This window comes from Phalacrocorax aristotelis, chromosome 12 (assembly GCF_949628215.1).
Source record: "Phalacrocorax aristotelis chromosome 12, bGulAri2.1, whole genome shotgun sequence".
Lineage (NCBI taxonomy): Eukaryota > Metazoa > Chordata > Aves > Suliformes > Phalacrocoracidae > Phalacrocorax > Phalacrocorax aristotelis.
In genome coordinates, this window is record NC_134287.1 from 16,886,654 (window position 1) to 16,902,296 (window position 15,643).

The 15,643-nt window shown below is 44.5% G+C and overlaps 1 protein-coding gene across 9 annotated transcripts in view; it reads left to right on the forward strand.

Moving 5' to 3' along the window:
• Positions 1-15,643, forward strand: part of GRK5 (G protein-coupled receptor kinase 5) — a 183,652-nt gene that overhangs the window by 57,974 nt on the left and 110,035 nt on the right. For 8 of the 9 annotated variants that reach the window (XM_075107374.1, XM_075107370.1, XM_075107365.1 and 5 more), the window contains exon 2: positions 12,633-12,728. Coding sequence is in view for 7 of the 9 variants with exons in the window: in XM_075107370.1 (XP_074963471.1) it covers positions 12,633-12,728 (96 nt within the window). In the remaining 2 variants the exon portion in view is untranslated. Of the gene's footprint in view, positions 1-12,632; positions 12,729-15,643 lie in introns of those variants that run through there. The other variant, XM_075107371.1, reaches the window with a different exon arrangement.

Here is a 15,643-nt window from a genome sequence, read left to right on the forward strand (position 1 = left end):
TCTTTCCTGGAGTCCCTGGTGGTAGGATCATTGTACATCGTCGCCTTTTCCACACTTCTCCTGGGGTCCATTGGCCCAAGTCAATACCTTGTTTTAATTTTGGCCCCAGGGCTGCAGGGAGAGCAAGTGGAAGAGCAGGACTTTGTGAGCAACAAGGAAACAGTTAATCCATCCCTGGCACAAAGCTGCTGTTTTGTGTTTATTAAGATGGTGCTTACCACTGCCAACCCTTGGGGTGGGTGGGTGAGTGAGAGAGGAGAGATAAGAGCAGGCCAGCTGCTTGCATCATCTGACTCTTATGCCGTGCAGCCTTCAAGCCTCATTTTTTAGTTGCTGCTTTTGAAGCACTTCATTAGCTAATCAGAGGAACCCTCTCCTTTGCTTTACAACAAGTTTCCTCTTTTTGTCTCCTACCTCCTAATTTTCTCTTTTTATTTCTGCTTTTCTTGTTGAGTTTCAACCGGTAGCTATAGTAACACCCGTGAATGAGTGACTGTAGTACACCACTACGACCCACTCCCCTCGGTAAAGCTCTGCCGGGCTTTCACACGCCTGCAATGTCTTGGCACCCTCCCTTATAGGGGTTTCTCCAAACAACAGGGACAGTCTTCGCTTGGGAGCCGGCTCCATCCATCCTGCTTGCTATTTGCAGCTGCAACCCGCAGTATATTGTGGCAGAAGGAGTGAGTCACTGGCAGAGCAATCTGTTACATCAGATAATCACAGATTACCTCCATTAACCTGAATCCCTTCTGTAACCTTTTACAATAATGATCCTGAATGCTGATGCGTACAGTTGTGTTACCATCATGTCTTGGGCTGTCAGTGATTTTTAAGGAGAATGTTTTCTATGATTTCAGGGGTGATTTAGCAGGTGTGACAGCGAGATCTGCAGAAAGGATCTGTTGGTACGTTGTTGCTGGACAAGATGATGGGGCCAAAGCCAGGCTTTGTAGCTAAGTAAGGGGGAGAATTTAGGTGAAATGCAGAGTCAAGCCTCTGCTTGTTTTTGCCCCCACTGTTTCCCTCCCCCGTGATCTTAACCTTTCCATCCTCCTGGCATCAGTCAGACCACAAACTCCTGAACTCTGCAACCTCAGTCTCCCCCCAGAGCTGTCCATGTCCATTCACATCAGCTCTGTGCACCCTCTTCCACCCTTGCCCTGCCATCTACTAAGTACTTTTTTCTTCCAAAGCCAAAGTGTGTGCCAACACCTTTTCCCATCTGTCAGCCAGTCACTGCAGCTGTAACCAGCCATTTCAGGGTGGTTTCATCCCCCTCTCCACATTTCCTCTACGGAGTGTGTGAAGGATTGTCATATATCTAGGGTTCAATTTATGCTTTATGCGTACATCTGTAGGTGAGATTCTGTCTTGGTATTCCACCAAGGAGAGCCAGGAAGATGGACAGGGTCGTTATCCACTTTTGTTGTAAAGAAAGATGTGGTGGATCCTGATCTCAGACAGAAAGTGGCCCAGTCTAAGACACATTATGATGCTGTACTTTTCTTCCTGGCTGACTTTGGAAGCAAAAAGGCTGAAGTGTTCACAGAAGAGATGTTCCTCTGAAACAAATATGTATAGGCAGTATAGCCTATACATATGTTCCCAGGAAGTCCCCAGCCTAATTTTCACAATTTTTAGCTCATTTACATCAGCTGTCTGAGAGGTGTTGAGAGAGAAGAGTGAATCCAGCCAGGCATCACTGAAGGACACTCCGTTTGGCTCGGGCTGTCTTCCTGCACTGCAAGACTGATGTAATGGTCCTCCAGACCAGTGCAAAAATACAGAAATGCCACAGATAAGTATGTACTGGGCACCTGATAGTGCATCCTTGGTGCCCTCCTTGCTCAAGCATCCACATCAGCACCTTTGGTGGGCCAGGGTCTCTGGTGGGGTTAGATGTGGGAGGAGAGACTGTGGTAATGCAGGGATTCGGTAGAGTGTTTGCTTGTACAGGCAGCACAAAGGGGCTGCAGAGTTACTTCGATTCAGGCTCTGTAGGTGCGACCTGTGTGGTGCATCTCTAAACATTTGGTGTCTGCCTGCTAGAGAGCAGGACTCAGGTGGGCTAGCTAGATGCTTGAGGGACTTGCTCTTCTGCCTCCTTCATGGACACTCTATGCTGGGTTTTTCTTGCTTTTCTAGTGGCCTTTTTCCTGACTCAGACATAAACCATCTAAACTGAAAAGAGTGTGCTGGTATTTATGTACGGAAAGCAAACTACGTTTGGATTTCTGGGTTCTTATCAGAGCATCTTAAAGCTTTACCAATTCTACCAATTAGGTGGAACTAATAAATCAGTCAGGCCTAATAAAACAGCCTGTCTCAAATAATTAATTTTTCATTACATTTACTAAAATTCTTTTCTTTAGCCCTGTTAGTAAGTTTATTTAGGTGAGGGCAAAAAACCAGAGAAGAACATAATTCTTAGAGCTTGGCAACAGACTGTTGATAGGAACACACTTGAATTCTCACATCCCATCCAGCTGGATCTCCTCCCCACAGTTCAGAAATACTCCTTGTAAAACTCAAATGTCAGGAACACAGAGGCTAAGTTCTTTTTTTAGAGACTGCAGAACTATTTGCAGGAGAAAAAGCCCACACAGCTCTTTGACAGGGACAGACAGAACCCACTTCGTTCCTGGCTCAGGGCTGGGTTTTTGCATGTTCTCCCTCTAGAACTAGCGCCTGTACCAGGGCCAGGTTTCCGTGTGGGTTCCTTCTGCCTTTCTCATGCTGCCCATTGTGCTGTGGTGTCTCTAAACATCAGAACTGCACAATGTGGAACAGCAAATTTGCAGAGCTGCCTTAGACTTCTAGTAATTTCTCTCAGTGTCTAACTAGGACCCACAAGTCCCGTCAAGGTATTTTGCCTTAGGGGCCAGCCCTAAGAACATTTGGGTTGCTTGAGGAACACCACTGAATCCAGGAGCACTACACATGCTCCTGGGCAATCTACATGGGCAGTGGGCAATACGTGGACTATATGTGGGTGATGAGTTGCATTTGCAGGTTTGGGTTCAAAGGCACTGGCTGGCACCTTCCATATGTGTTACTAAAACAGGGTAATAAATATGTAGAACAGGCCATAAGTTTAAAAAGCCATTGCTTAAAGAGGAGTTCCTTCCTGGAAAGATGTTATCATGCCCTATTCAAGCAGGATTTCTGGAGCAGGGATTTGTATTCTTTCTTTGGAAGAATGGGAAGCAGGTCTCCTACAGTCAATGTAAATCACAGCTGTTCAAATTAATTTAAGGGAGTTGAGATAGAGTGTGGCCATTTATATTCACTTGAACATTCAGATATAGGGAGGCCACATTCTGTGTTTAATTCTTGTGTGCTTCAAAACATGCGATGGTTGGGAACATTTCTGACAAAAGAATCTTCCTTTCTGAGAGTGAAGTTTTGTCAAAAATGAAAGGGTTTGCAGGAAAGTGTCTACTTAAAAGAAAAAATGATTGGCTTTTTCTAACTTCTTTTTGACAATATAGAAACATCATTTTAACAAAGTAAAGAATGACAATTTGCCGTACCCATTTCGTTCCAATGATATATCTTAATATTCTATTTGATATGTTCTATGATAATGTTTTGACATTAGAGAACTGAGATGACTCAAATGTCATCAAAATGAAATGGTTTAATGTCTTTAAATCAGCATTTTCTCAAACTTTGAAATACTGACTCCTCGCTCCAGTTTGGAGGAAAACTCCACTGAGATATTTATCATTTGTAACAGGGTGATAACCTTGATTCACTTGATAACCTTGATAACATTGATACACCCACAAGTGCTGAAGGAGCTGGCAGATGTTCTTGCCAAGCCACCCTCCATCATCTTTGAAAGGTTGTGGAGGACAGGAGAGGTGCCTGAGGACTGGAGGAAAGCAAATGTCACTCAAGTCTTCAAAAAGGGCAAGAAGGAGGATCCAGGAAACTACAGGCCAGCCTCACCTCCATCCCTAGAAATGAGTTCAGCCTGGAGATCGTCTCCAGGCATGTAGAGGAAAAAAAGGTTATCAGGAGTAGTCAACATGGATTCACCAAAGGGAGATCATGCTTGACCAACCTGATAGCCTTCTATGGTGGCGTGACTGGCTGGGTCAATGAAGGGAGAGCAGTGGGTGTTGTCTATCTTGACTTCAGCAAGGCTTTTGACACTGTCTTCCATAACATCCTCACAGGTGACCTTAGGAAGTGTGGGTTAGATGAGAGGTGTATTGAGGTGAATTGAGAAGTGGCTGAACACCAGAGCTCAGAGGGTCGTGGTCAAGAGGGCAGAGTCTGGTTGGAGGCCTGTAACCAGTGGTGCTCCCCAGGGGTCTGTGCTGGGTCCAGTCCTGTTCAGCACACTCATCAATGACCTGGATGAAGGGACAGTGTCCCCTCAGTAAGTTTGCTGATGATACCGAGTTGGGAGGAGTGACTGATACACCAGAAGGCTGTGCTGCCATCCAGCGAGACCTGGACAGGCTGGAGAGCTGGGCTGAGGGGAACCTCATGAAATTCAACAAAAGCAAGTGCATGGTCCTGCCCCTGGGGAGGAACAACCCCATGCACCAGTACCGGCTGGGAGCTGAACTACTAAAAAGCAGCTCTGCTGAGAAGGCCCTGGGAGTGCTGGTGGGCAGCGAGGTGACCCTGAGCCAGCACCGTGTCCTTTTGGCCAAGAAGGCCAATGGTGTCCTGGGGTGCATTAAAAGGAGTGTGGCCAACAGGCTGAGGGAGGTTATCCTCCCCCTCTACTCTGCCCTAGTGAGGCCACATCTGGAGTGCTGCGTCCAGTTCTGGGCCCCCTAGTTTAAGAAGGACAGGGAACTGCTTGAGCAAGTCCAGCAGAGAGCTACAAAGATGATCAGGGAACTCGAGCACCTCCCTTATGAGGAAAGGCTGAGAGACCTGGGTTTGTTCAGCCTGGAGAAGATAAGATTGAGGGGGGATCTTATCAATACTTATAAATACCTGAAGGGAGGGTGTCAAAAGGATGGGACCGGACTCTTTTCATTGGTGCCCAATGCTGCGACAAGGGGCAATGGGCACAAGTTGGAACACAGGAAGTTCCACTTAAATATGAGAAAAGACTTCTTTCCTGTGTGGGTGCCAGAGCAGCGGCACAGGCTGCCCAGGATGGGTGTGAAGTCTCCTTCCCTGGAGACATTCAGACCCCTCCTGGATGCGGTCCTGTGCCCCGTGCCTGCTCAAGGAGGAGAGTTGGACGAGATGAACTCCAGAGGTCCCTTCCAACCCACACCGTTCTGTGATTCTCAACAGCTCTCTTCAAAAGGTTGGTGTCCCAGAGTAATCATTGATACTGAAGACAAATGTTTTCTGTTACCTACACCACTGATGGACAAAATCTCTTAATACTCCCCAGCTTCAAATATCATAGCCTCTGCATGTTGCTCCAAGAGACCTTATAGGTCCAGAAACAGTTTCCAAAGGAGCACAGTGGCTCCAGATTAATTTGTTGCATTGCCTCTTCTGCTCTTGCTGCCAACTACAATGTCAAATACTATCCAAGCACTTTTCAATTTGAATCCATCAACTCAGTTCATCTCAACAGCCTGTTGAACCACCCAACACATCGTAATGCCTTCCAAACACAACTAAATTGCCTGGATTTGTGCCAGTAGCCTAGTTTACTTTGAGGTCAAGAATAAGAAGTTAAAATTTTGTGATGTGCTTAATTTTACTATTTTAGATGATCGCTGGTTTTATTTTTACAAGATTTTTTAAAATAGATTGTAAATCTTCAGTATACTTCATATCTTCTGGATTATTTTTATTTGTGGCATAAAAGCCAATGTTCTCTTTTTGCTCATTCATCAGCTGCAGATAAACACAATAGTTAAAATACAAGCCATAGAAGAGAGAGATGCCATAATAGACAAACTAAAGGTGCTTATGCAAAGGAAAATTAAACTCCATCCAGAGAAATCATATCACCGAACAACTCCCTGTTAACATGCGTAGCAGTGAAACGTACACCCAGCATATGTGAAGTGGCCCACGAAACCCAGACAATTTATTGAAATAATCTTAAATATGCATTAAAAATACCCAATGGAGGATGTAGGCAGACTTGTGTGGAGAGTGCCACAATTTGGGATGCTCACTGGGAAACCAACATAAAAAATTAAAAGCGTGTTTTTTCAGTTTAGTTAAGAGCCTTTCAATGTGCTCTGACTAGGCATAAGGGTAGCTTTTGTAAAGACTTCTTTATATTCCTAGAATAGTACCAAAATGGCCTTGACACATATGATAGTCAAGCCCTGAGGATCAGTCTTCAAAGACTAATCCCGTAGCTTCCTCTGTCCCTTCAGGGCGGTGGATGATATTAAAGTACATTATTAACATACACATTACTATTAGCATATAAAATGTGTTATTAAAGTAATGTTTCAGCCACTCATCAGTATTTACAGTACTACTTGACCTCTTATTTAAATAATAGGTAGATATTCCTACAATAAATATTTGTTTATGAACAGGGACTTCTGTAAGCCAACGTTAATAGGACTTCAGATGCCAGCTGTATACAAAATGTTTTGCCCTCTGGTCCTCTGGTAACCAGATTGCAAAGCCAGCCTGACTCTGTTGGGGAGAAGCTTGCATTTTTGCTTATGAAATTCCCATCTCTGTGGTTCTAAAGGCTTAAACGTGAAATACATCTGCTGTTCATTTCCAAAAAGCAATGGGATGTTTTACACAGCGGTTGCCAGGCTTATGTATTTGTGGCAACATGCAGATGATTTATGTGCAAACATGCCATGACAGCAGGGAAGATGGACACAAAACCGTTATCACGGTCTGTGACTATTCAGAGAGTCACATTCATCAAAAAAGGCTGCAGGAGATAAAGACAGATTAGCATCGATAAAAGGAGCTATGTAACATGATTCTCTCTGAGGGCATGTTGTGGACTTTTTGTTCTATCTTATAAACAAGAGCCTCTAAAGACTGGTTTGCAGAGGCATTGCATCCCAGCGGATGGTGGATACCTACCTGCTTTTGAAAATCCAGCCCTCATATTCTCCTTTTCCTTGGGGCGACGTAGAAGGGGATTCAAAAAGAGGTTCTTAATGGTCTTGTAAGTGCTTGTTTTAAGCACAGGTTAGTCAGGAGTATTGTCTAAGATCTTGTAAGGGTAAATCAGGGTTCCTGAGTTTTTTTCTGCTTTCCCAGATGAGAAAGGCATGATGAAGGGCAGAGAGCAAGCAGTCTCTTTCATTCTTTGAAAACAAACCGGTTTTATTTGCTAGTACAGCTGACTGTAGATGGGACTAATAGGAAAGAAGAATGGTGAACCTTGGTGAACTTCCACGTGAAGCAGGTCTAAGAAGGGTGGAACTGTTTGCCTTAGAGGCTAGATGTGTTAGATATGAAAAATACTCGTGGAAAATGATGGCCTGATAAGCTTTATTCATGCTGTCTCATTAGGAAGAGACACTCCAGGAAAATAAGAAATTTAAAGTTGGTATTATTTTCCTTCACAAATACACGGTTAATCTCTGGCACTTACACCCACATTAGGCAAAAGGGTATTCAACAGTGTAAGGTATTTACCAGGAGCATAAGAACAGCCTGAATGTATGTAGCATAGATTCTAAAAAAGAAGAAGAAATTTTTGGAAGCAATATGCCTTCATGTTTTATTAACCATATCTAATTAATAGGGTATGGAAGAAAGTTCCTGCTTTCCAAATACTTCAAAGACATCTTTCTAAGATCTTCCTCTGAAGCTGCTGTGGTCTGTCCTGTACTAGACAGACCATTTGTTTAATCTAATATGGCAGTTCCATATATACCTTATAGCTGCATACACTTTGATGGGAGAGAGTGGGTAAAGGAAGGCTGGCAAGAGAAAGGGGAGAATAAACTTAAACTTCTGTTGAGTGGAAATAGGACACTAACCATGATTTTTTTTTTACTTTTTTTTTTTTTTTTAGTTTGTTTCACTGCTTTCATGTGCTGTGTAATCAAGGCCTTGCAATCTGAGCGTACAGATCTCTGTACTCTTGTTGGGAAAGACTTGGGTGAGAGCCTACCTATGTTGTGAAATGGAAGACACAAGCTGTAGTCATCCTTCAGTGATCTGTGGATAGTCTACCTAAACTGTGGATTATCTAGATGGCAGATAATACAGTGGAAGGCAATGAAATATTTGGCCATCTTGGGTTAGCCAGGCTTGGCAGCATGGAGTGTGATGCAGGCTTATCAACTTGGGCATGAACAGAGCAACAGTATGAAGCCAGTTTGGCCATGTTTAAAAGCCACCTCGCATGGTGGCATGAGGCATGAATGGAATATGCTACAGGCATGATGCTGGAATGAATTCACTGATCATTATGTTTAACTCCGTGTTATGAAATGTCTTTAATCAGCTGAGCAGGAGCATAGCTTTATCCTGTCGTTGGCAGGATTAACAGGCTCAAGGCCGTGGCTTCAGCTCCTTGCTCTCTCTCTGATTTCTCATGTCATTTTGGACAAGCCACTTAATATCTCACTGGTTTAACAATATGCATGTACTTTCCTGCCTATGGTGGCATAATGGTGGCAAAAAAGTAGGCACCTTAGGCTAAGGGTAGCTCCTGCTCACAAACGTTTTACATGTGTGCCTCTGGTTGTCTGTTTCCTTGCACGCAGAGATCAGAGCTAGATTTGCTATCCAGCATCACAAGATGATATAAAAAATGCCATGTGTTTTTCAGTAGGTAGGATGAAGAGCAAATGCTTTTGTTTCCTGTAGGACTGGTTGACATGCTAGAGAATTAGCTTCAATCCTGGGTTTGCAAATGCTGAGTTGTTAAGTGCATGCAAGGGAGCAGAGCTGAGATTTCATGCTGTTGCTGGGAGCTCACCTTTTGTCATCATCAGCAAACCAAGATTTTAAAGCATTCAGACCATCCAACTGTGGAACTCACATCTAAAACATGGCACATCTGTCAAGTCTTGCCCTGAGAAGCTGACTTGAGGGTTGCGAATCCTCCTGTCCAGAATAGACAGTGCAAAGGCAGCAATCAAGGCAATGTGTGAAAAGCTTCCCTTTGCAACCTGCACAATCACTGACCTATTCAGCGAAACCTCCCCTTTTAGCTTTTAGCTCTGCTAGACAATTTACCCTGTCTCAGCTGTCTCACTGCATTATGTCCTTCAAACCCCCTGGAATTAACATTTGGAGCCAGCAAACACTGCTGGCTCCACAAGAAAAGCTGAGTGGAAAGGTCAGGTCGATTAAAGCAGTTGATCAGAATCTTTAACATAAAGACGTCACAGGCAAAACAGTAATGCTACTTCACGCTCAGCTAAGAGCAAATGATTCATCAGGCAAGGCTGCTTATTTTTGGAGGATGGCCACAAAAGAGAAGAGAACATGCTGGCTGTATCAATCATGGTTGTAACAGGGGACCACAGAGCCCTTCTCCAGTTTTGATGGAAATGTAATGTCAGAAATACATCATCCAATGTAAATATATCAATATATATTTTACATTGAATGGATTTTAAAAACATTCTGGCCCAGCTTAGCAGAATCATTTCGTCTCTGCACAAATCTCAGAGCTGTCGTTTAGAGCAAAGGGCTATTTTGCAATTTTTGCACAGCTTGATGCTACTAAAGATGCAGTCATTTTGTGAGGACTTTTATAAAGGTGGCTGGAGAAGCAGGTGTGCTCTGAAATCTCCAGTGCTTTGGTCTAGAGGGTAGACCTTCAGTAAGTGAAGATGTACCAGTGTTGAGTAGATGCAGCCGAAAGGATGCTTTCATCTGGCTTACTCCCACTGCCTCCTGTGTCCAGAAATGATTGCAAATCCTGTTCTAGCAGGCACCACTGCCCAAGCAGCTGCATACCTCTTGAGCTGCCCCCAGCGCCTGCTCATACCTTAAGCAGAGAGCTCCTGCCTGCCCCCGTACAGCACCACTCTGTTCCTTGGTAAGAGCAGAGTGGGTCTGCTGTGGAGAGGCAGCAGGCAGAAGTGAGAGGCACATGTTTGTATGTGGAGGTGGGATAAGCTGCTCTGGGAACTGGCAGCCTGAGGAAACGATCCAGAAATCCAAATTCAAACCCCATGGCTGTCAAAGGCAGATCACTCTGCTCTGACACCAGCCCAGCTGTTTCTCTCCCTCCTTGCCCTCCCATTCCTTCCCATCACTCTGCCAGGGCTAAAAAATATATACTTAATCTATTTAATTCCCATGGAGGTTTGGCATCAAGGCACAGAACTCAAAGTTTACAAGATAAATGAGTGTGAGGAAAAACATGAAGCGATAGCTCAGGGAAGAAAATGCAGCCAAAGAGAAAGACTGGTGAAGAGAAGGAAGTGGGAATTCCTGGAGGATCATTCCCCAGAGCAGTGTGCAAAGGGAGGGGGCAGAGAAGTGTAAGTTCAGTGTGATGACGCATAAGGGCAGGAGCACCAAGGAGGGTGCAGGAAGGCCCCTGGAAGAGAAGAGGGGTGAGTGGAGGCACCTGGCAGGCAGGAGCAGCTGTGCAGGATTGCAGGGGTGAGCTTTCAGGGAGGCAAAAGGCAATGGAAGACCCTTTGGGTTGCTGAATCCAAGCCCTGGGGTCACTGGCAACCAGAGCAAAGCCGTGCACTCCATAAAGGCTGGTGGACAGACCATCACAGTGCCCACCCCAGCCCACAAAATGCTTCTCAGAGCCCTGCAGCATTCTTAGGACCTTCAGCCTGGAAGACTTTTGTATGCTGCAAAAGGAGAGCAAGACAGCCTCTCTGATACTGTGGCTGGAGAGGTGGGAGAGGAAATGACTTTAGCAGCAGTGTTTGGGATGCACTGAAGAGGGAAGGTTGAAGCAGAGTTCATTATAGACCCAAAGGGTACATCTGTGTTGCATAATACTGTATAGCATGGAGGCAGCCACAGCTCTCTGTGCTTTGCCGGAGACTAATTCCTGGAAAGGGTAGCATGGCTGTGCTCCTGATAGTCTAAACAAGCTAGTTCCTTTATGGCTAGTGCAGGTATCTCTGTTCTACATTGCATAATGTAGACCTACAATAAATTCCTGTCAATAAGGAGTTTAAAACCATTCAAGACAAGCTCTGCAATAACAAAACCATTGGTCACCAAAAGCAAAGGCATAAAAGGTGAGATGCAGAAGTATCAGAAATGCCCCACAGAGAGCAATACTTTGCAATTTTTTCCCAGGCTCATGTTTTCTCTGAAATGGTCTGCTACCTTTTGAGTCAGTGCTCTCCTGATTTAGCTTGCAATATCATGGCATACCCAACATACCCTCAATCTGCAATTGTGACTCTACCGGGCCCTCTACAGAATTAACTCAGCTCTGAATTAGTCATTCGATGTGCCGGCACATGTAAAATAGTCTCAAGTGAATCAGATTTTGTGTGTGGGGACTGAATTTTGGTAAATACAGTGACTCGGAGAGTCTCAGTCTGCATCTGGGCTTTCACGGCCGGAGGGCTACTCTTTTCTCCAGTGGCTGTGCAGCCTCTCCAAGCAGGACAGGCACACAAATGAGCCAGGAATGAAACACCCAGCACCACACCATACCTCCTGCCCTCTGCAGTAATCCAGATGTGGCAGCAAAAAAAATGTGGAGACAACAGAGGGAAGGGCTGGAGTAAAAAATGCCCAATGATAGTGAAAAAAAAAAAAAAGACAAGAAAAATCTAAAAATTACCTTATAGGCTGAGCTGCTTCAGATCTGAGTGCCCATCTAGCAGACACTGGGGGAGAGCACACACAGCATTAGGCTTGCCCATAGGCACTGCGTCATCTAGTGATCCCAGCAAGGAGTAAAGTGGGTTATACTGGAAATGCCACCATTACTGGTTGGAGCCGACTGCAGAAGGCATCCCCCTTCCAAGCTCAGATGTGGCACCTAGAGATGCCAGTGATGCCTGCAGCAGGGTATTTATGAAGGGACATTGATGTGGGAGGTTCATCAGCATAGAAAGGCTGAGGATCTTGGACCTCATTCAGTCAGAGGTGGAGGAAGCCAACTAGGTCATTCATCTTGAGGACAGTCCAGTTCAAGAAATCTCAGGGAAGAGTGAGAAGGGGAAAAAAGAACCAAAAAGAGATTTTTTTCTTCATGAAGATATTACATTACTTTTCTCCCATTGTCCTCCTCCTGTGGAAGCAGCAGTAACCAGAGCGTGTAACATCACCGGTAATGCCATGTTGGCAGAATATGTAATGTGAGGGCTGGATGGTGAGAATTGAATTTTGGTCTTTAGCTTCCAGCACTTCTTTTGGGCTGGAATCCGGGCTCATCCCAAAACCAGAAGGGGGAGATCCAGGTTGAAAAGATCTGCGCTGTAATTTTACAAGATTATGTGATTCACAGGAAATGGCTGTCAGTTGGGTCAGAGATGATGTTGGAGATGCCCAGTTCTGCACTGTCATCTGAACTGGACCTGATGGGCCCATCTGAGCTCCCAACCGTTACCAACCCGTTTTTTTGCCAGATGCCACCTCCTTGGTCTGTGTCAGCCCAGGCAAGCTCAGACTTGATCTGTACATCTACCCACAATGTCTCAGCTTTAATTATTAATGATATCCATAAGAACTGTGACTGGCTTGGTAAATTCTGGATGGGGCTGCGTCCCCAAAGCAATCTAATAATGATATTTCTTTCTCTGCAGGGGGTGGAGGGAAACGCAAAGGCAAAAGCAAAAAGTGGAAGGAAATCTTGAAATTCCCTCACATTAGCCAGTGTGAAGATCTCCGAAGAACAATAGGTAAGAGCTTTTCCCTTCTTTGGAAGTATAGCATAAATAAAACGTGCTATAAAGACTGGTTCAGCAGAACGGCATTAAAGGTGCTTGTCATTAAATGGAATCAGTTTAGAGATGGGTGTGTAATGCATATACCTCCCGTGATGTTGCCGCACAAACTCAGCATTTTCTGGTTCCTGACAGGGCACTGTGGATCAGGCAGGAGGGACTGGCACAATGCACTTGCAAGGCAGGGCTAGGGGCTGACAGCGGCCAGGCCCTTTGCTTTGCACGCACAGGCTCTAGGAGCCAAAGGGACTTAACAGTTGGACAATACCTGGCATATGGGACAAATGCTTTGACCTGGTACCTACCAGGGCCAACGTGGCTGTAAAAGGACATCAGAAATTATTCCACTCATCACATCCTGCATTCCCTTCTAACAGCTAGCTCTTTATGAGAGAGGAAATGAGGCTTGATGAAAGCAGAGAGATTATGTAGTTGGAGGTTAATATTAATTATATGCTGGATATGATGTTTGAAGTGGCAGCCACTGCCCTCTGCCAGGCAGGTTTGCTCAGCAGTGCCATCCTCTATTCAAACCACAACACTATGTATTTTTTTTTATAGGACAAGTAAAAATTTTTTTTAAATTACTTTGTTTTATTGATGTGGGCCTAACACTGCAGATTTGGAAGGGAGCTTGCAGTGGCCTTTTCCATAACGCCACATTTCTCCTGCTCAAAGTTGCCAAAATTCAGCATTCTTTTGACTGCTGCCTTGGCAATCAAGGCTAGCAGCTATCTCCTTGTGAATCCTCCACTGGAAAGCCCAGCATTACTGATCTCAGCACAAGAGGTTAACTTCAGCAATTGAGGCTCCTTTTCTCACCTACACTGACATAAAATGCAGCCACTGGCAATGAATGAATGAAAGGCAAGAAACTGTAACAACTGAGATAACGGGCAGCATAATTTGTCAAACTTGGGTGAACTCCTGGGATCTGAGTGACAGTGCCCTGGCACTATGTACATTTGAAATTCACAGCGTGTTCTTGCAGAGAAAAATATGTGGAATGTTTTGAAACTCTTTTCATGATCTCCTTCAGTAAACTATGCTTCTCTCATCTTCTGCTGGAGAGCTAAAAGGAGGTAAAGAAAGGAGGGGGAGGCAGGAGAAAAGAGTGTAGGCTTTCCCAGTTTATGGCCACTTGACAGACACACAAACCCTGGAACAATTTCTGAAGGTACAGAACCTGCTGGAAGCAAATCAGACAATATACTGTAATTTGCATAGGGAATTCTATCCATTGTCCATCAACCTTGGTTCCTACAGGGGAAAACAGCACCAGATAAAATGCTTGCTCTTTACAAAGATGTAATATCCTAAAATGAGTTGTCTTAAAAAAATCATCTGCCAATGATTTCTGTTTCTGAAGTGCTGTTTCTGGCATTTTTTTAATGTCAGCTTTGCCCTAAATATAATTTGTTTTGAATTTTTCTCTTTTTTTTGGTGAATTAATTGGTGGAGTAACAGGGCAAGAGCCCTTGTGATGCTCTTGGTGGATTTGGCTTCACTGCAAAGATTAGCTGTTGACTGGGAATTTTAGCAACTGACTTTTACACAATGGGAAATAAGGTCCAAATCCTTGTTCTGTGACTGTGATTTTTATTGAGTAGCCTTCCCGCTGAGCTGGATGTGATTACACAAGGAATGAGGCACTGCTCAGCCTGAGTAAGGTCATCTGTCCTTACTGGCTCTACCATTTTTCAGTTAATGTAGCTGAGGTTGAAACATCCCAGACAAACAGTCGCCATTTATAAACTTCTCATTGCTCATACAGGGAATATGACACATCCTGGATGAGCCAGGCTCCCTGAGTCTATAGCATTAAGTTGTTTGCACATGTGTGAGTGATCTGAGGTACTCAGGATGGACCTCTTGCACATGCAGATCCATTGCACCGGGCACTGTGTGGCTTTTGGGCATCCAGCGACAGTGACAGGTCATTGCAGTCTGGCCTTAAACTGCTTCCTTTGTTGTCTTTGCTGAGGAGGAACAACTCCCTATAACCTTTCTTCATTTATTATTTTCTGCAAGTCCTTTAAGAGGATCTCAGCATTTCAGGCAACAAGGTGTCTCCGCAGGTGTTTTGGTGAGGGAATGTACTGAAACATCCTTTTTGAACCATCAGCTGAACTGCTCTATGATTTGCAGGGGATCCAACTGCTCCGTGTGTCTGCCCATCAGTCCCCCCATCTAACAAATTCTTATCCCACTGGTCAGCGCCAATCAAATTTCTTAATGAAATAGAGACCCCAGAGAGGCTTTTTCCTCCATCTCTGTGGAAATAGGCAACCAGCAGAGAAGAACAACTTTATACAAGGAAAAGACTACAGCTTCATTTCAATGTGTTTAGAGATCAAGACAAATACTGGTAGGTTGTGCTCATCACAGGCCTCTTTGCTGTGTGTCTGCCTCCCAGCACTTTTGGTCAGACACAGTCTTGCCACTTTGCCACATGTTAAGAAAAAAAAAAGATCGCACCAAGTCTTAGAGGGTTGTGTGAACTGGAGAACTAGGCTTTTGAGGTTTTGTTTTTACTCCTCTTTTCTGGATGCTTCCCAAGAGCCTCTGTGGAAAAGCTGGAGGCAGGGATGGGATGGACCTTTTGATTTAGAGCGGGCATAGACTGCTGTGAAGAAAGGCACGGTTTAGTTTAATGCAGCCAGAATCCATGGATGGAAAATGCTGCTGTTGTAATCGTAGCAATACAGCCTACATATGTGTGTAGATGTCCATGTTTTAGTGTAAAAACGTGTGTGCTTTTGCACCCCCCTAAGGTGTACTGAAAAGAGTCTGTGTCTTAAAAAAAAAGTGTAGTGTGAAAAGAAATCTGTGAAAAACAGGAAGGCTGAAATAAACCAAGGGTCTGCGAC